Raw genomic sequence first — 22,139 nt, forward strand, 5'->3', positions numbered from 1 at the left:
CAAATGAACTCATTGATTGTGGAATGGGTCAGAAGAATATAAGTACTCAGATTACACCCTCACTCATGGAAGTCCGAACTTCTCTTTGCGGGTATTTCTACTTGTGTTCCATTTAGTGCCCCAATCAACAAAACAATTCCGAAAATTATCAATCCCGTCTCTAAGCACTCCCTAGATTATCAAACCTATACATTTCCATCTCCAAACACGCTCTCTCACCCTTCTTCCTGACGAAGGTCTGCCTCACAAGATCACCCCCATGTTGACAAACCCCCCACTCCCCAATCCCATACTTCTCCGGCGCCCGCTTCACCCCCCGCTCCCCACCGCCAGTAATCAAATTCCCAGACCGGTAGCTACAATCAATCTGCATCCGAAGGATAGCGGAGATATGGATTTGCACGTCGTCGGGAATATCGCGAACCTCGCCACAAGGCAAGGGCCAGCTGATCAGTTTCCAGGACCCGTCGGATTGAGGATCCATTCTTCGGAAGGGCGGAGTGTTTGCTTGAACAGAGGATTATTGACGGCATCGGATTCGAGGCATTTGAAGAGTTGTAGATTTTCGGGTCGAATTCCAGTCCCACCAGTTGGGCTTCTTTGACCATCCATACGAGGGGTATGTGGCTCAATGGCCAGTTGTCGTTTGGGTTGAGCTTCCAGCCTCCGCCGACGTCACCGTGCTGGCCTGGGAATTAGGCTTCTGAGATATCCTGGGCACCACCCTGCTCCTCTTCGTTGCCGGGTAGGTTCAGACTCGGCACGTGTAGGGATTGGCGAGACACGGCGCTCTTGAGGGAGACCTTGTCCTATAGAAGTGCATCGTTTCTGGAAAACTCCGTGCCGGATCGTCGATTCGGTGAAGGCGAAGGCGCGCGGTATCGTTGCTCAACAGGATAATTCCTAGCATGAGAGCCACGGCGAGGCTGTCTTCCAGTGCTCTCCTCGTCCTCCGCATTATTCAACGTAATCTCAGGAACCTCCGCCTTCCCACGCCTAACCCACTCCCTCCCCCGGGAAAGCAAATGCCTCAACCGATGAGCATGCTCATGCCGAACGAAAGGCTTGACTTCGGAAATCAAATCCTACCTAAACTTCGCCCGGTGCCCATCAATCGAAACAGAATGCCGAATAGCCCGGTAGTCCTAGCAGTATACGGAAATTTACTCCTCTCCATCCAAGCATGCTCAAACATCGGCACCGAATTGACCGTATTAAACACCCCATAAGCCGAATCCGACTAACAGGCCGACTAAACGTCTCCCTGAACGCCTTCATGAAAGCAAAAAGCCTCCCTTTCTCCCAATTTTCCTGTTGCTGCTGCCACTTCGCAAACGTCTTCCCCGCAAACCGAATCAACTCCTCATTGCCCGGTTGCAAAAGCCCGACAAAATCGAGCATCTCGGCCAGGAACCGTGCGGTATATGAGCCGCGGCTGGATCCGAAAATGTAGATGTCGTCGCCTGGCGCGTAATACCGCATGAGGGACTTGTATCCCTTCAAGACGTGCTCGTCGAATGAGAGCCCAGCGCTGCATCTTTGGCTCCTTTGTACGACGATTTTATTCGTTCGAGGCGGCCTTTACTGCCCAGTGAGTGTGATGTGATGTAGGCGCCGATGCCGGGTTGGTAGTAGTTGTATTGGTGGCTTTGGCTACAGTCAGGCATCTATACCATTTGATCAGTGTATTAGTGTAACCATGCACAAAACGAAGGGACGTGCCGTACGAGGTAGATTTTCACGAGATTCGTGTCTGAGGTGTCACCGACGAATTTATTCCCGGTTTCATGAAAGCACAGCAACAAACTGCTTTGGTTGGGTATGCGATTCTCTGTTCTTGTCGTCCATTTTGGTGGTATGTCCAGCTGAATTGAGACAAAGGCGCTAGCCAGCCGAGACCACGGTTCGTATCTAAGGATCGATAACAAGCCGCCTCGCGGGACGCCTTGGCCCTTCTCAGAGTAGTAGAAACCCGGGCGCATGTCATGATGGGGGGTGCTGGAATGACCAAATCAAACGCGAAAATGCACACACGCTCTGAAACGCGGCATCATCTTGGGCATGCAGATCATCTGGGGTGTCAGTCTGCCACTTAGCTTGCTCGAGGGGCCTGTGCTGGTTGGGCGAGGTTGGTGGGACATTCTGCATCTTTCATGTCGCTTCTCCTTGTTTGTCGCAAGTGTCGAAGGCAATCGTGGTTGATTGTTCTTTTGTCTGGGCTCTTTCACGAGCATGTTCGTCAGGGATGCTCTTATTTGTTCTGACAAGGTCGGTTAGCCATCGCCGCTCTTGATTGTCCTGTCCACACGTGATCCAGCTCGACCTTGTAGATAATGGCGAGACTGAAAGGGCAGTGACACAGTCCTCTCTATATGTATCAGATCTTATTTGTCAAGATTTTGTTCTCCTGAAGTGGTAATTATGGCTTCCATTTCTATCGTAACTTCCATGACTATAACTCCAAGACGCAGTTTTATACAGTAATTATTTTGTCATTGAATGGTAGAATACATGGTATCTCCGTCAAAAGACAGTACAACTTCCTAAGAGCTCTCCACATCACATATCACATGCTCCATCCCACAATCATATCACATAACCTTTGTCTAGGTCGTACGAACCTACGCTTCAGCCTTGTGCGATGCACTAACAGTCGCCGGGGTCAAATGCATAATCTCAGCAACCTCCTCATCAATCAGCGGGCCTGAGTAATCCTTGCGCGCACGCACAAAGTACCAAATCCCACTGAGAATGAGCACACCCGCCGTGACAACAATACTGTAGTTCATCGTCGTGTAGTCAACCGGCGTGCTAGGCGGCCAGACACTCCAGAAGATGACAAACAGCATGTAAGCGCACGCATAGAGGTTGTTAATGGTGCCCAGGATCCCAGGCACCTTCCAGGGGCCCCAGATAAGTGGAGCCTGGGAGATTTCGTACTCGAGCTGCTTGGTGGATTTCTCGGTCTGGTCGCGTTCGGGGCTAGAAGATGGGTCGGGGCTTGCATCGGGAGACTTGGGGCACACAGGGGCAACGGGCTTTTCCTTGGTACTGGCGCTGACGCTGGCGGGGGCATCGGGGAGGCCGTCGAGCATGGTGCCGTGGGGCAGGACGTGGCCTTTGATGCGGTGGTAGAGAAGGAATGCGCTGGGCAGGATATAGGTGCTGTAGAAGCCGGTGACTGTCAGAGAGATGACGTCGTTAAAGGCTGTTGTGGAGCCGATGTAGATGAGCGTCAGGGCTGCAGCAAATCCGCAGACTACGGAGACTGATACGATGGGTACTTTGGAGCGGTGGTTCACTGATTTCAGGAAGCGGGAGATGGGGAGCCCTTCGTCACGGGCGAAGGACCAGATCATACGAGAGGCCGTGGCAGTGATGCCGGTTGAGCATGCCAGTGTCAGCACCATGATGACGGCTGTCATCACGGAGGCGCCTGAGTACGACTGCGTGCTGTTGTAAAATATTTGGATGAAGGGGAATCCCGTATTGGAGTCCAACACGGATTTCACGTCGCCGATGCAAAAGAGGACCGTCAGCATCATGGCGAAGCCGAGGGCGCTGTTTAGTGACATTCCTGTGATGATGGCTTTTGGGATCACCACTGCTGCGTTGGCGACTTCTTCGGCCATGTGGACGCTTGCGTCGGCGCCGACGAAGGTGGCGATGTTGCCGATGAAGCCCACACAGTAGGAGAGGCCCTGGGTTGGCCAGCCGCCCTCGTTGAGACTGGTGTGGAAGACGAAATCTGCTGATTTCTTGGGTGATAGTGCGAGGAGGGTCGCCATGATACCGATGAAGCCTGCCAGGTGCAGCACCAGCATGGCAATCTCAAAGCGAGGCAGCATATTCGGGATCACCACATTGATGAAGAACGTGCAGGCGATACTGGCCCACGCCAGCAAGGTGTTTTGCCAACGCAGGTTGGAAAAGTTCAGATCATTCAGGGTAATGAGACCCTCAATCATGGTGCCCAGAAAGATGGTCTCGGTTGCAATGGTCGCAATCCATGCCAGACAGGTTAGCCATCCAATGAGATAGCTCGAGACCTTCTTCCAGCGGACCGGGGCGAGCATATAGACCCAATAATACTGTCCTCCAGCAATTGGCGCCATTGAGGACAGCTCGGCGATGACCGTGTAGGTCGACAGGGTCGATAAACAGGCAATGATATAGCCATAGAACGCGCCAGCGGGACCGCCGTTCTCATAGGCCTGGTTGAACAGCGTGAGGACCGTCTCCCAGGTGATCAGCTCGGCCATGGCGAAGCCGACGATCGATAGGAAGCCGAATCGCCGCTTGAGCACCTGTTTTTTCCCGAGTCGGGCCAGCGCGGCCTGGTCGTCGGACCGCTCGATACCGGAATCGGCCATGATGAAGCAGTTCGGGACCACCCGAGATTGCAAAGAACGACAACAAGCAAACAGAGATAATGACAAATACGGCTCTTATGCTCGCATTGTCGAACGATTTATCTGAAGCTCTCCGAAAGGTAGGGCGGAAAAGGGCAGGGGTGCCGGGCAGTTTTAAGTGTTTGCCGAGGCGCTTCCCTTTCGCTAAGCATTCCCCACTGCGCCATGCGGTTAGCGCCCCGTCACTGTTCACAACCTCCCTCGGCGTGGGGCGCCCGTTCACTCTGGGGCAGGGGAACACCTGCAGCGACGCAGTGGCCAAGACACGCATGCCCTGGACAATACAGGCAGTCTTGTCCCGTGCAGACGACCATTCAGCAACTGCCAGAAAATCAGCGCTGCACCGCGACGGGCGGGAATCGCATGCCCGATGTGGCAAGGCATCGTGCGCAGTTGGAACGCAACTAGGCTAGCCCCAGAACTGTTTAGTGCTCCGAGTGCCATATCGGCACTCGCCGACCAACCACGGGGCTTGCCCTGTCCTCTGCCTCCGGCCACCGAGTCCAACCGTGCCTGTCGGAAGGTTACTTCGTGCCGTCCTCACGCGGAGACTTGCTCTCTCGCATGCCCTGTGCGCGTTCTGTTCGACCCTGTCCACCACTGGCGGTGTCCGATGACGCGTGGGCGTGGTTTAGCCTTTCTCTCCGCTCGACATGATTGATTCGAGATATCTCACAAGGGGTCGGTGAACCAGGCAAGGTCAAAAGCTGCAGAACGTTCAGCCGGCATACACACCCGGTGCGAGCTTGCAGTATCACTGTCAATTGCCATGCGATAGGCTCTGCTCTGCGTCATGAGACTTTTGAAATAACTACCAACTCGGACAACAACATCCGAGCTGCAGCTACGCCCTAGCTCTTAGCGATGGGGTTAGTGAGGATCAGAAACGTCGTGCAGTCTGCCGTCGATCAATCCTTCAATCCTGAATGGTTCTCCTTCTACCTACTCCATTTGGTGATAGCACCACAGACTACGCAGTAGATCAATGTGTCTCTCCTTCAAAGCCCAGCGCCCCAATCGAGTACTCCCTCACACCATTTCATGATCAGAAATCAAACTCTCGATGGGCTGCCTGAATGTAGCATTGCCCTTGGATGCCTTCCACTCATCAGCATTGATTCGGCCATCAGCCCTATTGCGAGTACGCTGGTCAAACAAAACCATGTCCGTACCTCTAGTAGTTAGTAGAGCAAGGATAGACCGGCGGTGATTATGTAACTCCAAACTATAAACAAAGACAGCACACATGCGTGTCCTACTCACTCCACGGCGCCAACACATCTGTTATTCCCCAACTCGATCCAGCAGCATCATAATGGATTCCATTATTCCTTCTGTTGACAACACCCTCACGTATGGCGCCTTGGAGCTCGAGGGCCGCCGATGGGCCAGGTGGCTCAGGGACCCCGCTGACGAGACCTGCGAGGTCTCCCGTTCGACGTTGACCCTCCAAGACCTAATGAACGATGGATGGGATGGGAAAGTCAGAGGCCCGGATGGCATATGGACAGCCCCGACAACGGTGCTCGACATTCCGAGAGACGGGCTGCCTGATGAAATTTTCGAAATGGCCATGGCACTTGATCTCCCTGGTGAGTCCATCTATAGGGACATTAGCTTCATGAAGGTAAGTACCTCCAAGAACAATTACTCTTTTGTGATCGGTCCTGGGGTCATCTGTTCCTGTTACGCATCACGCACTGATGGTCCACACTGGTCAGAAATCGCACTGGCACTCTACCGTCACTTCCACGCCGAGGAGTTGAAATACGTCTTCCGGATCCATGTGATTAATCAAAAGACATTCGATGTGGTCAAGAACCTACATTACAAATTTGGCTATGAGTGGCCGAGTCCACAAGTGCGGCACTGGGAGGGCGGCTCCCCCGAATGCAACAGTCTTCTCGCAACACCTAATGTGCGAGGTGTTGCAGCCCTGATGCTAGGTGAGTATCCTCGTGGGACAAGCTACATTTCGCGTGTTACGACCTGGACTGAAAATTCGGGTCTTGGGAGGCCGGTGGGGCTGCATATGTGTATTCACATTGCGAGGACGGTGTTGTCCCGGTGAGTAGTTCTGTTTTCCCACACTCTTTTTTTTTTCTTGATGCCCCGATGGAGTATCTGAACATCCAATAGTTAGTTAGGAGGTTGTATACTTATTTTACAAAGCACGCGAAGATCAACGCGGGCGATAACGGAAGAAAACAAAGCTCCGCCACCTCCGCCGCCAAGCAAAGTCGGGCCGATATGCCAAGCCCTCCGAGTCGATGCTGCCTTCTGTCGAACCCGGCACGCCAGACCTTTCCTCGTGACACACTCCTGAAACATCAGCAGTAACCGGAAGAAGAATCGGAACTCTGACGCTATGAATTGTCCATCCCGAACCGACGACACCCTGCTGCACGACGAGTGGAACCAAAACCCACCGCAGCTTGCACCGGACCTGACAACTCGCCAAGACCTAATCGGAATCTCGAATGCTCGTGTGAAGAGAGACGATGAGAAGGGCTCCGCTTTGCTGGAGGGTACCCTGGATTTGGCCTATGCACCTTCTGTAGGGAAACAAGGTGTCGGCGATCGCCTTGACCTGGTAGACGAGGCGTCCCTGACACAGTCAGGTATGGTTTCCCCTGTCCGCTGACCCGCGCATTCCAGCGATTCTCACCACCTCAATAGGACGCCTCGTCACTGGGAAGGACCCGAGTCCAATTATCTCAAACTCCCAGAATTTAAATCAAAACAACAACCACTTCTTCTCGGCGCAGCGCATCAAAGACTGGGCACTGTGGTTGCTCTCGGTAGTCTGTGTCTCGATACTCATTACTCGCATCGGCTCTAGTGGACATGCCGTCTCGCCACAGGCACTTCTCACAGAAGACCCTTCCGCTGAGGAGTACTTTACCAAGCCGGCCAAGAGATCGCGATGTGCCTCGGGCGGAGTCCGCGGTGATACGTACGACTTGCGGCTGCACGTGGCCGCGCTCTTCATCATCCTCACCGTATCAGGCTTTGCCTGCGCCTTTCCGATCCTCGCAACCCGGTTCCCTCGACTGCATGTCCCGCCCTCGTTCCTCTTCTTCGTCAGCCATTTCGGAACTGGCGTCTTGATCGCAACAGCTTTTGTCCATCTTCTGCCGACCGCATTCACCTCGCTCGGAGACCCATGCCTCTCGGACTTCTGGACAAAGGACTACCCAGCAATGCCTGGAGCCATCGCACTGGGTGGTATATTCCTTGTGACGGTCATTGAGATGGTTTTCAGCCCGGCTCGACATGTCTGTCGTGGTGGGAATCGTATTCCGCAGTCCAATGCTGCCTCGTCTCAACCGGAAACTTCACCAAGACTGGATGATGTAGTGCGCTCTGCTAGCCCCAGGTCACCCACTTCTCCGGTGGGTTTAGAAGCCGGACATCACTTGCGAGACATGGGTCCTCTGATCGGGAGATCTGTAAGCATCAGCCGGGCCATCAATCGCATGGGCGAAGGAAACGAAGAGGTCGTCCGCGTCGCTTCTGCACCCGATATTCAAACTCATCATGAAAAGGACCAAGGGACTATCCAGACAGACCTGGAGCGAGATGACGATTCGTTCAATCTGACGCCTGAGCAGAAGCAGAAGAAAGAGACCATGCAGGTGTATCTGCTTGAAATGGGCATTCTCTTCCACAGCGTCTTCATCGGGATGTCACTCAGCGTGTCAGTTGGAAATGAGTTTGTGGTCCTCTTGATTGCCATCGTATTTCATCGTGAGTTCACCATTTGCTGGTAACTGTCATCTCCTTTGCACCTTCTAATAAGCCCAGAAACATTCGAAGGGCTAGCCCTAGGCTCACGAATCGCCGCACTACCCTGGGGAAAAGACCAGCTACAGCCATGGATAATGTCCCTTGCTTACGGCTGCACGTAAGTTATATCCCGCCCACAAGCCAATGGGGGTCAGAGTTGACGCGAATGAATTACCACAGTACTCCAATCGGACAAGCCATCGGTCTCGCCACTCACACCCTCTACAGCCCGGATTCCGAGGTTGGATTGCTCGTAGTCGGTGCCATGAACGCCATTTCTTCGGGGCTGCTGATTTTCGCGTCCTTGGTCGAGCTCATGTCGGAGGATTTCCTTAGTGATGAGAGCTGGCGTGTTCTTCGTGGAAAGAAAAGGGTTTACGCTTGTATTTTGGTTTTTCTCGGTGCCTTTTGCATGAGTATTGTTGGTGCTTGGGCATAGGTGGATAGACGAAGGCGTCTGTGCTGGATTTTCTTGATGGAGATACTCGCCTTATATGCCAAGTACAGCCTCAGGGCTCAAAGCAAGGCTCGATGAAAATGTTGCAGTGTGGCGCGCATGCTGGTGATCCTCCCCGATGGGACCATCGTGCACAAGTTCAAAAAACCTCCGGAATTTCATTCACAACAAAAACTAAAATCTTGAACAAATCAATTCTTTTTTTTTTTTTTCTCTTGAAATTATCTCTCCATCTCCAATCCCAATCCTACTCCCGCGGAATAAACCAGATCCCCTGCCTTTGGCCCCAACATGCGATCTCATTGGCCATTGATAAGAGCTCGTCGCATCAAGACCCCTTAAAAGCTTCACAATGTCACAAATCAAGCCTTCTATGGCGCATCTGCGGGGCTAACGTGACTTATCTTGTTTCCATCTTTTCTCGACTCCATGCCGTGCCGTCCCACATGGCGAGTCCGGGCCGTCGCTGCTTATCTTCGGGGTGAGAATCAAAGGTGGGATGATTCAGCCTCTTTTGATACAAACCGCTACTTTGAGTCTTTGAGTGGTCGCTATCATGATCGGTTTGTCTTTCTCGAGCGATTCCCTCTGTTGTACCAAGTAAGGGCTCGATGCATGTTGACGGTGCATACATTACCCCATGCACCCCTGCTGATTCTAGATCTGGGACCAACGCTTCAAACCAATATTAACTCAGTTCTTCTAGCTCTCGAAGACGCCAATCTAACACGACCGGCCAAGATGCACGGTTACCTCTGGGCACTGCTTCATCGCTCCAACAAGTCATCCACACCCCTCCCATTCGCCTGCCAACGGGGCACTTCCTATCAATACTTGTTGTCTCCAAGATGTAAGAGCTCTATGGCCATGCGGCGCACCTGTTCCTTGCAAGGGACGCGCAGCCGGGCCTTCGAGAAAATACTCCAAACTCCAGCTGGGACTGTGTATACTAACGGACGCATCACTATATAAGAAAAATCCCCAGTGACCACGACCGACCTCCTTCAGGGGCCGGTCTTCATCCGCACTTGACTTCACGATGAATCTCGATCAAGATATCAAGGAAAAGGCTGACACCGTCGTCGAGCCGACCTCCGGCTCGCCCGCCCCTGGTTATGAAGATGTCGTTGCTGTCGAGGCGCCTATTGTCGAGGATGTTCAGCCCCTCAAGCGGGTTCTTAAGAGTCGGCATTTTCAGATGATTGCTATTGGTATTTCTCCCGTCTGCTGCCGTGGGGTCCGATGAGTGAGCTAAGTTGTATGTCAAGGTGGCTCTATTGGGACTGGTCTTTGTTGGTACGGGAAGTGCCCTCCAAGCGGGTGGGCCTGGTTCGCTGGTGAGTGTTCAGTTCGATTCAATTTGATATTCTGCGGGGCTAAACTTTTGATTAGTTGCTCGGATACCTCATTGTGGGTGATATGCTGCTTTTGACGATTCAGGCTCTCGGGGAACTGGCTGTTCTCTATCCAGTTAATGGGGCTTTCTTCACAAATGTTGTGCGATTCATCAATCCTCCATGGTTGGTCTATTATCTTTCGCTTTCTTCAGGACTGCTTGACTAACTCTTCGTTTCACCTTGTTGAACAGGGGCTTCGATATCGGGTGGGACTACGCCATCGGATGGCTCATCATTCTTCCATTCGAACTCACGGCCGCCAGTATCACTATACAGTATTGGCGCGATGATCTAAACATCGGTATATGGATCGCGGTATTCCTCGTCGTCCTATCAGCAATTCAACTATTCGGCGTACGAGGCTACGGCGAGGATAAATCGAAGTCCATCTCAAATCTCCTAGCAAACAGCAAAACTGATCTCATCCTAGTGGAGTTCATCCTCGGCTTGATCAAGTCATCGCCGTAATCGGCTTCATAATTCTCGGCATCATAATCGACTGCGGCGGTGCCCCCAAAGGCGGGTATATCGGCGCACACTACTGGCACAATCCCGGCGCCTTCACCGTTTTCAAAGGCCTTCTGCTCGGTCTTCGTAACAGCCGCCTGTGCCTTCGGCGGCACCGAAATGAGCGGAATCGCCGCCGCCGAAGCCGCTCCCCAAAGCAATGAAGCAGGTCTTCTGGCGCATCACCATCTTCTACGTTTTAGCCACCTTCATCGTCGGCTTGATCGTTCCCTCCAACGTGGACTGGTTGCTCGGTGCCTCGGGCGCAAACACCAAGGCTTCGCCGTTAGTCGTGTCCATCAAGAATGCGGGTATCTCGGGCCTGCCGTCTGTCATGAATGCCATTATCACCATATCTGTTACTAACGTTGCCAACTCCGCGGCGTACGGGTCCAGTCGGACGATCCAAGCCCTGGCGGCGCGCGGCATGGCACCAAAGTTTCTGGCGTATAATGATACGCAGGGTCGGCCGATCTACTGTATTTTCTTACAGATTATGTTCGGTTTCCTTGCATTTATTAATGAGGTGACGAGTACCGGAAGTGTGATTTTCGCCTGGCTCCTCGCTCTCTCCAGGATTGGCGATTTCTTTATCTGGGGAAGTATCTGTCTAGCGCATATTCGGTTCAGGCAGCGTGGACTCATCACGGTCGCGATATCAAGGAACTTGTTTTCGCTGCGCCTTTTTTTGGTGTCATGAACAGTTATATCGGTCACCGTCTGAATGTTCTCTCTCTGATTGCCGAGTTCTATGTCTCGGTTGCGCCGAAGGATGTCGAAAGTTTCTTCGAGAATTACCCTGCGGTACCGCTCGTCATCCTGCTCTTCATTATTTGGCAGGTGTATTCGCGGTGAAATAAAGATCCACGACTCGATCTTGGAGGTTGGTTCTTGTGCGTCGAGGAGATGGATGTCTTTAGCAATATGCGTGATTGGGCGTTGGGTGTGGATCTCCCGCCGAAGATCGAGTATCCTACCTGGGGAGCCTGGCTCAAGGCTGCGCCTATGAGGGTCCTGCGCTCGTTTTTCTGATCTGAGGCTGTTGGAGTTTGAATTCTCTCTATTTGGCGAGTGGTTAGATGAATTCATTTCCGTTTTTACTGACCTGCTATACAACTTGAGCTCCGGGATATATCCGGCGGTTTGGATAAATTTCCGGTGCCAACAGCAGTGCTCAGCCCTGCAAGCTGGAATGATGCAGTGAGTCACTCTGTACAACGCTGGTGTACATCGCAGGCCGACGATCACGCGTGAAATCTTCTCAAAACGAAGCAACACAAGTGGACCGCTGCCACCAATCAGCGGGATCTGGTTTCCGAATCACCGTATCCCGTGGGGGTGCCGCCATATAACCTCGCTGACGCCCTTCCCAGCAACAGAACTCACCAGCCAGATACCCTTGGTCTCATCAACAGACCTTCTTCATCATGATCTCCGGCATCGCACACGTCAATCTTACTGTCACCCCCGGCACCCTGCCGCAAGCAGAGGAATTCTACGCAAAGACCCTTGGGTTAACGCCTGCGCCGGTACCGGAGCTGCAGATCGGCACGATTTGCTGGTAAGCCCTTGTCTATCTGGCTCGGCATCGCTGGGATCATCCCTGGACCAAGCGTCTGGTTGAATATTGTCCCCCAAGCCGCAGGATAAATGCTTATCAGACTCGCAGGTTCAACATCGGTAATAGCGGGCAGCAGATTCACGTTACGGATCACGCGGAATCGGATCCACGATCCAGTCGGCACCCATGCTTTAAGCTGGATTCGCGCGAAGATCTGGAGGCGATGAAGAAGGCTATCTATGATCACCATGTTCGTGGGGGTCCGGCGGCGCCTTTGGCGGCGGATAAGCCTGGGGAGGCGAATTCAGGTTAGTACATATGAGCTGGCTGAGTATTCATCGAGGATTCTAGTACTAACATCAATACTTCTATGTACAGGGACCAAAGGCAAGGAGTATCCGAGTCGTTTCTTTGCTCGGGATTATGCGGGCAATCTTTTGGAATTTACGATGTAGTATTGCATTTTATCGTTATGAGGCACGTGGTGAATGAATTTTTAACTGCTTGACATCTACAAATGCACCGGTAGGAAGTCTGTACGCAAAAACTTCAAGGTATTAGTGTACTGCTTGACTTTTGTTACTGTTTTATGCATTCCCCTTTTAGCTTGACGCTTGTCTGTCTTCATATGTTGTCAGCATTCGTCCAAGCCACTGGAAGTCGACAGTTGCTAAAATTAATGATCCAACGCCACGATACGAGATAGCAATTTACTCTGTCCACTCCACTGCATAAATCTTGATAATTCATGGGATTGCTCTGCTGGCAGTGAGACGCCGGTGATGGTCGCGGCCAACCCTAGAAATTGCGGAGATGCGGGGTCAGCCGAGCTCATTCCTCACCACCGCAACCACCACCACCATGAGGACCTTGAGGCCACAATCTATATAAGGACGGCTATTCCAGCTCAAGTTACCTCTCCCTCCTTCTGCAGTCTTACAATTACCAGCAGCAACATTGTCCTCCCTCAATACCATGTCTGGACAGTCACATCGGGGCAACCGAGGCTCCACGAGGGCTCCACCAGCACCCCTCATCAGCATCACTCTGGATTCGGGTAGGGGGACGAATAACGCGGACGGAACGATCGCCCGTCTCAGTCTAGATCCGAAATTCCGAGGCCCATACTGTGCAAATGCATTTGCATACGCCTATCATCCGCACCCCGCAGCCGCTCCACCGGGACCTGCTTCTGCTTGGACTTGGCGGGGCTTCAAATAACGCTCCGCTTACCCCGGGGAATTCTGATCTTCTTCCTCCTGACTTTGGTGGGAATTTCCCGTTTGAAAACCTGCCTCTTTGAACGTATCCATTGCTGTCACCATGGCCGCTCCTGAGATCCCCGCGAAGCAAAAGGCTGTCGTCTTTGACCAGCCCGGAACCGTCTCGACCAAAGTCGTGGAGATTGACGTCCCTGAGCCTGGTGCTGGGGAAGTTCTAATTAACCTGTGAGTATATAAACCCCGCCTCTCAGAGTCAAGTGGAACTAACGTGCTACAGGACACACTCTGGCGTCTGTCATTCTGACTATGGCATCATGACCAACACTGTACGACAACCCTCCTGCTTGTCCTTCTACTACAATGCTGACTCTCGCAGTGGGACATGCTCCCAGCCCCAACTCAGCCTGGCCAAGTCGGAGGCCACGAAGGCGTAGGCAAGATCGTCAAGCTCGGTGCCGGCACCGAGGGTTCCGGCCTCAAAATCGGCGATCGCGTCGGTATCAAATGGGTCTCTAGCGCCTGTGGCAACTGCCGTACGTATCCCCTACAACCACTCTGAGTCCTTCTCTAACTCCATCCAGAACCCTGCCAAGTCGGATTCGACGGACTGTGCTTCAACCAAAAAGTCTCCGGCTACTATACCCCAGGCACATTCCAACAATACGCCGTGGGCCCAGCAAACTACGTAACCCCGATCCCAGACGACCTCGACTCCGCCCAGGCAGCCCCCATGCTCTGCGCAGGTGTCACCGTCTACGCCGCCCTAAAACGCAGCAACGCCCGACCAGGCCAATTCGTCATTATCTCCGGCGCAGGTGGCGGGCTGGGCCACATCGCCGTGCAACTCGCGAGTAAGGGCATGGGGCTGCGCGTCATCGGTATCGACCACGGCAGCAAGGCCGAGCTCGTCAAAGCCTCGGGCGCCGAGCACTTCATCGACATCACCCAGTTCCCCTCTGACGACAATGGCGCCGCGTTGCAGAAACATGTGCAGTCGTTGACTGATGGACTAGGCGCACATGCGGCTGTCGTCTGCACAGCTGCGAATGCCGCGTATGCGCAGGCTCTGCCTTTGCTGAGGTTTGCTGGGACGCTGGTTTGTGTTGGGATTCCGGAGAATGAGCCCAAGGCCATTGCGACGGCGTTCCCTTCTTCGTTTATCAATAAGCATTACACCATTACCGGGTCTGCGGTCGGTAATCGAACGGAGGCGGTTGAGACGTTGAAGTTTGCGGCTAGGGGGATTATTAAGGCTCATTATCGCATTGAGAAAATGGATGCGCTTACTGAGGTTTTCCAGCAGATGGCTGAGGGGAAGTTGCAGGGCCGTGTTGTGCTGGATTTGTCTGGTTAGGTAGCGTGTTTAATTGCTGTTTCGTACTATTGTCAGTATCTATTGATGAATATTTTTAAGACGGAATGACAGCCAGAATGAACCAGTAACTTTCTTTTTTTTCTTTCTCTAGGTTTGAAGTGACCAATTCTTCGATCCACGGGGGATGAGAAAAAGCATTAATGAGCAAAAAAAAAAAAAGAAGAAAAGAAGAAAAATTGACCGACGCAGGGGTCGAACCTGCAATCTCTTGATTCGTAGTCAAGCGCCTTGCCATTGGGCCAGCCGGCCGATTGTTGGAGTAACATGCGGTAAACCGTTACATTAGCCTGAACTTAAAACAGGCAAATTCCCTCATCAGACTCGGCGGATTTACGGATGCTCGAAAATTGTAACATCGATTTAGCCACATATAACGAGTAATTTGGAGGTTTTCTGGAATAAAACAGATTACTCTATTCGGTCGCTTTCATTTTGATGTATAATTTCAAGCGGAAGGCTGCCAGTAATGTATACAGGACACCTCGTTCGTGGATATATATTTTGGGTCTAATGATGGAGGTGGTATGCCATGGGAGTTACCGCAGTCATTTCAGATATACTAAAAATCCAAAGTTGCAAACCTGGCAAAAAGATCATGAATAATCACAAATTACCCAAGGAATACCCGATAAACCCCAACAGGATCAACAGAGCCTCTGAAAATTGAAAACGGTTATTAGGTTCAAGTTTGACAGTACCAACCCTAATCAGGACAACCGCCAGCAGCCATAACCTCATGATTACACCGCGACAGAGAGCCCTGTCATAAGGATGAAATGAGAACAGCCCAGTCTTGTTTCTTTCATTCAACTTTAGATTCAACGCAGAACTACAAATCGAGAGCCAGGAACAACTAGCTACGAATCAGCCCGAACCCAAACGATGGAGATCGCAGAAAAGTCATCCCACAACTCCGCGGAACAAAATGGCCCGCGGACATGGTATCAGCAGGTCAATGACCCTTTCAAAATCTGCGGCATCTGGGATTACTGCAATCTCAGAATAAGCAAAGAAACCTTTAAAGACACACTCCGTGAGCCAGGCTGGACACCAGATTGCAGCGAAGAAGTATGGAGAGATGCCCCAAGAAACTACATTATGGACCCCATGGCTCCGCAAAAACTGAAGCAAGAAATCAAACATTACCTAAAATCAAATACGAAGTGCGCAAAAAGGCCGTGAAACATTGGCAGATGCCATCGAAAAGGCCGTCCCGTTCGAGATCCCCTGCGATAAGTATACTAGGACTACAGAAGCGATGCGACGGCTCCGTCACCTATGCAAACTCTACAACAAGGGGTGGAAAGAGGGTATTGCTGTACTGAGTTGTAGGTGGGCAGAGTTGCAGAAGGTAGCCGAAGTGCCGGAGGTGCGTCGGTACCTGTCTGAGCGGGATAATTTTTTCAAGGAGGCGGAAAGACTGGGTCTCATGCAGCCCTTTCACTATCAGTCGGCCTCCACGCAAGAGCGGAAATGGGTTGAAAAGGATGGAAATACACCCAAATCTCTCACGACTCAATCTTGGTTCAAACAAGAGGTAGAGTGGACGAAGAAGCACTGAGATGAATTCGAATGTGGAGATTGACTCGGAGGGGAGCACTGAAGGCTGTGATACAGAGGATGATGAGGGAGAGGAGGGCGATGGAAATGGTCATTCGGGAAAGTCGAGCTCGGGCGCAGAGGAAAGTGAGAGTACGGGCACAGGGGGATCTTGGGAGAAAATACCAGAGGAACTTTCTGATGAGGTCGAGACTATCATGACACCGGGGAGAAGATGATATTCCCTAGGGAGAAGAGGACATCCATCCCCCAGGAGGAAGACCCTCTCACGGACGACAAGACCTGGGGATTATCCGTTAAAACAAAGCAGACCAGTCCTGGGATGTATTTGCTACAAACAAATAAAAAGACACAGAATAGCCTCACCATGAAATTGCTTAAACAAACCACCGAATCCTCACTTATTAGGGTACTATAAGACCAGCAACCCACCCACAATACGCGGAAAAAACACGCGACAAATAAAAATACAAGACCCCAGCAAAACTCAAAATTATTTGAAATAAGTCCAACACAAACTAGCAAACCCACTCCACCCAACGAGAAAAGGAAAACAAAAGCCTCAGTGACAATCCCCACCCCAAGCCACGCCTGCAAAGCCTTACCAAAACAGACGATATCCACCCAACTAGCCCCAGCACGGTTCACCAGTGGGCAAAAGCACAAATTAGCTTCCACGAGCTCGAATCGGGCCCGTTTGATATTCGTGCCATGGCATTGTGTTGGAAAGCGGGAGAAAACGATGCTGTAATATGCGAGCAATATCAAGTAGCTCCCCGTTAGAGTGCTCTGTAGATAGTCTGCTGTGATCAATAAGTAGCCACACAGACGATAGGGTTCTATTCTGCCCATAAATAAATAAATAAATCACAGGGCCGTGAAAATTGGCTCAGCGTGGACCCTCCCTGAAGCATTGTCCACCAAGACAAGATCAAGATCATCCTTAGTCGCAGTCCGCGCAATTGCCGAGTGAAACTTCTCCGCCGACCCCACAAAAGCGCCCAGCATGACACACGGATACTCGACAAACAACAATTCCTGAATTTCCGAAAACGTCAAATATAGACACAACTTTCAAGTGTACTGTAGGGGGCTGTTTTCCTGACAAAAAATATTGTAGCATAACGTGCTTGGTCCAAATCTTCAGACAGAGTGGGTCCCCCAAAAACGCGGTGTACCTCGTGCTCGCCATCCATGGTTCGCGTGCTCAATCGGGCTACCGCCGCGAAACTGACAAGACTCGAGCGTGTCACCATCCATGGTCGCGGGCTCCCAAGTCCGCTGTCCTGGGTTTAAAACCTGGTATGACGCCGTGTTGCGCCTGACCTTGGCCTGCCTCGTGAATATAGGTCATCATGAAGGCCGTTCCAGGGGAGTTTTTCTGGGGTACGGGATTCCGCCACGCTGGTGGTTTTTGTGGATGAGGATCGCTGGGTTTTGGAGTGAGTACAAGGTGAGGTCAGAGGTGGCGTTGCGCTTCTGCTGCTGTGATAATTACTATTGGGCTTGTGTGACCTTGATTTACTCTAGAATTAGATTTTAGTCTAGACTAAGATGATATAGATTGATCAGATTAGATGGCTGAGACCGGGGTAAACTGTCTTCATAAGCTAATGTAGCCTTGTAGGTAAAATGCCGCACACTAGATGACAAAATTGGCGCTGTTTGGGTTCTCGCTGTAATGCAAAGTGCAAGGGTATTTGAAAGGGCCGCCCAAACGAGAAAGAAAACCACAACACACAAATGCAACGGAAACCACGGTCAAAATAATTACCGACGCTTCGAATAGCCACCAGAACCCCCTGTAGCCGGTCGCTTCTGTCCAAACAAAGCCATCGGTCCATGAAGCTCAGCACTCGCTGACTCTGCCGTTCGAACCAGTGCATCCAGTCTCAGCAGGTACGCCCTCGGCGCACGATTCACCTCAATCCGATGCCGAATCGCTTGTAGCTGGTTAATGAACTGGTGCAGGTCGGACGGAGCAAGAGAAGCCAGGGCATCGATGACGAATAGTTCCGCCTCAGGACCGAGATTCATATCCTCTGACCCGATTAGCAGATGGTAAAGATTCCGCTGATCCTCATCCTCGCCATGGAAAGATGTCTTTCCCCATTGATTTCCCTCCAACGGATCCTTATTACGAGCCGTCACAGCCTCAAGAACCGAAACGAGCGCCTTGGCCGCGCCTTCCGCACCATGCGGCGTGCGCAACGCAATATTCATTCGAATATGCTGCACCAGCCGACGTAGCTGCGCCGCAACCTCATCCACCTCCACAATCCCCGAACTCCCAGGCCGCTCCCCCGTCATGCAGTACCGGTCGAAATCGCGGAGGAGCCGGCGGCACTGGTCCTGGATTTTGTCGAAGTAGATCGCTGCACATGCGCCTGCCGGCATCGCCTTGCAGAGATTATTGAAGACGCTGTCGTCGTGCACGGCTAGTCGGAATAATGTCGCTTCCAGATCGCCCTGTACCACGCACTGCTCTGGTGTTCGTGACTGCGTCGTCCGCTCGTTGACGAGGTCTTGCCGGAATCCCTCTGGCAGGACGTTGGGTTTGAATGCGGACATCACGTCTCGCACTTTCTCTGCTCGCGTCATGCCGGTGCGTCGGCCGTCGCCTTCTTCGCGCAGGTACTGCCAGTTCAGTCGGCCGGTGACGGCTTCTAGTTGGCCTTCTAGTAGGTCCTCGATTGGCGTTCCGCTACGCGGTCGACCGTCGTGGGAGAGGGCCACTTCGCCGGTTGGTGGTTTGGTGAGGAAGCAGCCATGTAGCTGGTCGAGAATCCACTGCTCACGGTGATTAGCACGGTGCTCGTGCTTCGACGCTTGCTTGTTGGTTGACGAGAACTTACAAAGATGTGGTGACACGCCGCATCAGGACGTTCCTTAAAAGTCGAGCAGGTACAGCTGCTTGCATCCTTGCCAATGTGAACCCGCGGCCGGTCCATCAACTGGAAATCGTATCCCCCAGACGCAGCCCGACAGTTAACGACGTCCAACTGCTCATCCAAGCCGACCAACGCCTGGGCCTCGGACTCGGTATCTAGCTTGCTGAGGTCATAGGTGATGCCGGAGCGAGCCAGGATCGTCGACACACCCGCCTCCTCCTCCTCTTCTTCTTCCTCCTCACTGCTCTCTTCCTCACTGAACTCGGACTCGGACTCCTCCCTCTCGTCGGAAGGGTCCTGCCCCGCGCGGGCGGCCCTGGGATCCCGCGCAGGCATATTTTGGCCGATAGAGAGCCGGTGGAATTGCCGTGTCGGCGGGGGCATGCTCGAGGGTCAGAAGGAAGAAGGGGCGAAATAAGCTATTGCCGCAAAGTCGAGGCAGAGAAGCAAAGGGAGAGTTCTTCCGACCCATGGACGGGAGCGGGTACCGTGAACCATGGAACGCCCTTCACTGGCGCCCGCTTTAAATAATTCGGTCCCCCATTCTGGTCTTCGTCATAGCTTGACAATCTTGAGCTGGCTGAGAGCTGTGCGCCTGTGCCGATTGCCTGTGCAATACCCGGCAGGGCCAGGTCAGACCAGGGCCGTTGGATTGAGGAGCAAGTGAAAGAAACGGGGTTGCCGAGCTAAGAAAATGGGGAGAAAAAAAAAAAAACCTATCACAAACGAATGAAAGTCTGCCAAAATTTGCAAAATACTACTAGGAGTAATCGTCGAGAGCCAACTTCACGTCTAGTTCCGCAGGCCAGATCCAACAGCGCTTAGGAACGGGTCGAGGGGTGGCAAGGGGACGACCGAGGGGGATTTTGCCGGGGAAGAAGGACTGCGCAGTCGAAGGGATGAGGTCTCAACAAGGCCGGACCGTTTCATTCGGCCCTCGTTCAATATGATCAGCACGCACAGACGTGTGGAATGCACAATCTGGGGTCGTCGCGATGCCTGAGGGCTAGCCTGTCTCGAACCGCGTTCTCTAGCGGCGGGTGCAAGCATTGGCGTGAGAAGAAAGAGGGCACGCTTTCCCTCGAGTGTGCCCACAGGCTGTGCTATCATAGTGCTCCGATATCTTGCTGGCCACTGACTGGCAGCATGACTCTTCCCAGACCGGAGTGACTCGCTCTACTGTTGACCTGCGCAGGACTTGCATACCGAATGGCGTAGTAGACCAAGTCTCTTTTGCCGGGGTTCCCTTCTCCGTTCCTAAGGGAACCGAAACCGAATCAGTGGAAGGGAATTATATGCTGTCGAGGCGGAGATCCTGGAGAGCCACCATCTTTGGACTGTGGTTCTGTATCATGATGACTCGATACCTGCTAGACCTCCTGTGCACTGCAAAAAACAGCACGGCCGTGTCTTGGCTGATCTGCTTGGGGCACAGGCTGCGATCGTCGGGTCTGGCGGGGAGAATTCTCGATTTTCCTCCGTTAGTGTGAGGCATCACACCGGCTGAGCCCCCCTTTGCAATTTGCTTTGAACTCGTGTTTGTTAGATAATCGAAGCCTTTCCTCATCCTCATAAACTTTCGCTCGTCTGCATCAATGGACCGGGAGGGTAAGCAGTCTCGATCTCAATCACCGGGTGGAGCGAGCCGAGGATCCCACAGCACGACGCAGAGCTACCAGTGCAGACGCCTCTGCTGAGTTGGTGATTGAATGAGCCACCGTGCATATCGAGCTCAATGGGCACATGAACGCATCCACCGGACAGGGGCACAGTCAACCCGGGAGGGGCAGGGCGTGGGGTGCTGCGCCCGCGAACTGTGCACTCCTCAAGGTTGAGCAGGCGTCGCCTTGCGAAGATGATCTCTGATCGAGGACTGGGCGAATCGAAATCGCCGTGCTGTGCACTGCTGGACCCGCTAGTCTGGGTGTTGGGTCGAGACTGCATCGAGGCGTAGTCGATCTTGGCTTTTTTTTTTTTTTGTCTTCTCTTCTTTTTCGAGTTGACACAATATCCGACTCGAGTTTCCTTGTCTACCCTGCCAGGTATAGTATACCCTAGTGGAGTCAGTAACCAGGAGACTCCGGCAGGGCGTCGCCGTTGAGGCCAAGAAGCGAAGTTCACATTGGGATCGACAGCATTTGGCGTCTAATCCACACCAACTCGCCGCCAATCACTGTAGACCGGCGCCTAAGTGTGTCTGGCTTGCATCGGGTCAATATATCGGATCGCCTTACCAAGGTACTTACCTAGTACAGCAGTGCACACTGAGTCAACAACACATGATGAGACGAGTCAGTGTGTTTCTTACTGTGCCTGCTGAAACGAGGCGTGCCCCTGCTGTGGCCGCAGCCACGGTGGCGCCAGGATGAAAACAAAGCAGCGCAGCGATCCAGGATCAAAAAAGTTAAAAGAAAGAGCAGAGAAGAAGATGGTGAAGAAAGGGCGTCGGGCGGCTAAGGATTCGCTGAGGGCTGGGATTCATTCTGCTGCATTCTGCTGCATTCTGCTGAATGTTTGTGTTACCTAGGGAAAAGGCCTCCGACCAACCCCGTACAAAGTACTTCTCCACAGTCCTGCGCTGCAGGGTGGATCTAAAAAGGGCGAGTTGGTTTTTGCTCAAAGCAGGATTGCTATGGGCGAGATGTAATATTGCTGGAATTATGACATGGCCTAGTGCTGGGTTGGTTAAGTACAAAGGTATTGTAGAATGAGTGCAACGAGTGGGTATCGGTATAAACAAGAAAGAATCCAGAAACATGAAACCCCGAAATTCGGCCGAGCGATCGACGGTCAAGGGATATTGGACACAAAGAAATTCGTCGCGTCATGGGGGTTCGCCCGGACAAATTGATAATCAAAGAAAGCAAGATGCCCCAAGAGTTAAAGAAAATTGAAACAAGAAAGAACCCCAACCCGGAATGGCCGATGGTCGAGAGGGAAAGAAGAAAAAAAAAACACAAAGAATCA

The 22,139-nt window shown here is 52.4% G+C and overlaps 12 protein-coding genes across 12 annotated transcripts; 7 read left to right on the top strand and 5 right to left on the bottom strand.

Annotated features, from left to right (window-relative positions):
• Positions 1 to 695: 695 nt before the first annotated feature.
• On the bottom strand, positions 696 to 1,482 carry N7532_011191 (T6SS phospholipase effector Tle1-like catalytic domain-containing protein; the record flags this gene model as incomplete). Its single annotated transcript, XM_056623682.1, has 2 exons — positions 696 to 809; positions 1,246 to 1,482. The coding sequence occupies 2 exons, from the start codon at positions 1,480 to 1,482 to the stop codon at positions 696 to 698; spliced, it is 351 nt and encodes a 116-aa protein (XP_056468670.1).
• A 17-nt stretch (positions 1,483 to 1,499) lies between these two features.
• On the bottom strand, positions 1,500 to 1,987 carry N7532_011192 (uncharacterized protein; the record flags this gene model as incomplete). Its single annotated transcript, XM_056623683.1, has 3 exons — positions 1,500 to 1,667; positions 1,728 to 1,806; positions 1,878 to 1,987. 3 exons carry the CDS (start codon positions 1,985 to 1,987, stop codon positions 1,500 to 1,502), a joined length of 357 nt encoding a protein of 118 aa, XP_056468671.1.
• Positions 1,988 to 2,621: 634 nt separating this feature from the next.
• Positions 2,622 to 4,373, bottom strand: N7532_011193 (uncharacterized protein; the record flags this gene model as incomplete). Its single annotated transcript, XM_056623684.1, has 1 exon — positions 2,622 to 4,373. One exon carries the CDS (start codon positions 4,371 to 4,373, stop codon positions 2,622 to 2,624), a length of 1,752 nt encoding a protein of 583 aa, XP_056468672.1.
• Positions 4,374 to 5,727: 1,354 nt separating this feature from the next.
• Positions 5,728 to 6,483, top strand: N7532_011194 (uncharacterized protein; the record flags this gene model as incomplete). The annotated part of the gene is made up of 1 exon (XM_056623685.1): positions 5,728 to 6,483. One exon carries the CDS (start codon positions 5,728 to 5,730, stop codon positions 6,481 to 6,483), a length of 756 nt encoding a protein of 251 aa, XP_056468673.1.
• A 297-nt stretch (positions 6,484 to 6,780) lies between these two features.
• On the top strand, positions 6,781 to 8,640 carry zrfD (putative plasma membrane zinc ion transporter; the record flags this gene model as incomplete). The annotated part of the gene is made up of 5 exons (XM_056623686.1): positions 6,781 to 7,033; positions 7,092 to 7,915; positions 8,051 to 8,162; positions 8,220 to 8,319; positions 8,382 to 8,640. The coding sequence occupies 5 exons, from the start codon at positions 6,781 to 6,783 to the stop codon at positions 8,638 to 8,640; spliced, it is 1,548 nt and encodes a 515-aa protein (XP_056468674.1).
• Positions 8,641 to 9,697: 1,057 nt separating this feature from the next.
• N7532_011196 (amino-acid permease) lies at positions 9,698 to 10,523 on the top strand (the record flags this gene model as incomplete). Its single annotated transcript, XM_056623687.1, has 4 exons — positions 9,698 to 9,880; positions 9,927 to 9,995; positions 10,051 to 10,178; positions 10,247 to 10,523. 4 exons carry the CDS (start codon positions 9,698 to 9,700, stop codon positions 10,521 to 10,523), a joined length of 657 nt encoding a protein of 218 aa, XP_056468675.1.
• A 199-nt stretch (positions 10,524 to 10,722) lies between these two features.
• N7532_011197 (Amino acid/polyamine transporter I) lies at positions 10,723 to 11,594 on the top strand (the record flags this gene model as incomplete). Its single annotated transcript, XM_056623688.1, has 3 exons — positions 10,723 to 11,164; positions 11,197 to 11,402; positions 11,466 to 11,594. 3 exons carry the CDS (start codon positions 10,723 to 10,725, stop codon positions 11,592 to 11,594), a joined length of 777 nt encoding a protein of 258 aa, XP_056468676.1.
• A 395-nt stretch (positions 11,595 to 11,989) lies between these two features.
• Positions 11,990 to 12,578, top strand: N7532_011198 (putative glyoxalase family protein; the record flags this gene model as incomplete). The annotated part of the gene is made up of 3 exons (XM_056623689.1): positions 11,990 to 12,123; positions 12,232 to 12,431; positions 12,502 to 12,578. The coding sequence occupies 3 exons, from the start codon at positions 11,990 to 11,992 to the stop codon at positions 12,576 to 12,578; spliced, it is 411 nt and encodes a 136-aa protein (XP_056468677.1).
• An 868-nt stretch (positions 12,579 to 13,446) lies between these two features.
• On the top strand, positions 13,447 to 14,700 carry N7532_011199 (zinc-dependent alcohol dehydrogenase; the record flags this gene model as incomplete). The annotated part of the gene is made up of 4 exons (XM_056623690.1): positions 13,447 to 13,571; positions 13,624 to 13,672; positions 13,723 to 13,879; positions 13,928 to 14,700. 4 exons carry the CDS (start codon positions 13,447 to 13,449, stop codon positions 14,698 to 14,700), a joined length of 1,104 nt encoding a protein of 367 aa, XP_056468678.1.
• A 946-nt stretch (positions 14,701 to 15,646) lies between these two features.
• On the top strand, positions 15,647 to 16,282 carry N7532_011200 (uncharacterized protein; the record flags this gene model as incomplete). The annotated part of the gene is made up of 2 exons (XM_056623691.1): positions 15,647 to 15,672; positions 15,886 to 16,282. The coding sequence occupies 2 exons, from the start codon at positions 15,647 to 15,649 to the stop codon at positions 16,280 to 16,282; spliced, it is 423 nt and encodes a 140-aa protein (XP_056468679.1).
• Positions 16,283 to 18,051: 1,769 nt separating this feature from the next.
• On the bottom strand, positions 18,052 to 19,556 carry N7532_011201 (uncharacterized protein; the record flags this gene model as incomplete). Its single annotated transcript, XM_056623692.1, has 2 exons — positions 18,052 to 19,074; positions 19,137 to 19,556. The coding sequence occupies 2 exons, from the start codon at positions 19,554 to 19,556 to the stop codon at positions 18,052 to 18,054; spliced, it is 1,443 nt and encodes a 480-aa protein (XP_056468680.1).
• Positions 19,557 to 20,741: 1,185 nt separating this feature from the next.
• On the bottom strand, positions 20,742 to 21,116 carry N7532_011202 (uncharacterized protein; the record flags this gene model as incomplete). Its single annotated transcript, XM_056623693.1, has 1 exon — positions 20,742 to 21,116. One exon carries the CDS (start codon positions 21,114 to 21,116, stop codon positions 20,742 to 20,744), a length of 375 nt encoding a protein of 124 aa, XP_056468681.1.
• Positions 21,117 to 22,139: the final 1,023 nt, after the last annotated feature.

This window comes from Penicillium argentinense (genome assembly GCF_028826775.1).
Source record: "Penicillium argentinense strain IBT 30761 chromosome Unknown utg000011l_segment0_segment0, whole genome shotgun sequence".
In the NCBI taxonomy this organism is placed as follows: Eukaryota; Fungi; Ascomycota; class Eurotiomycetes; order Eurotiales; family Aspergillaceae; genus Penicillium; species Penicillium argentinense.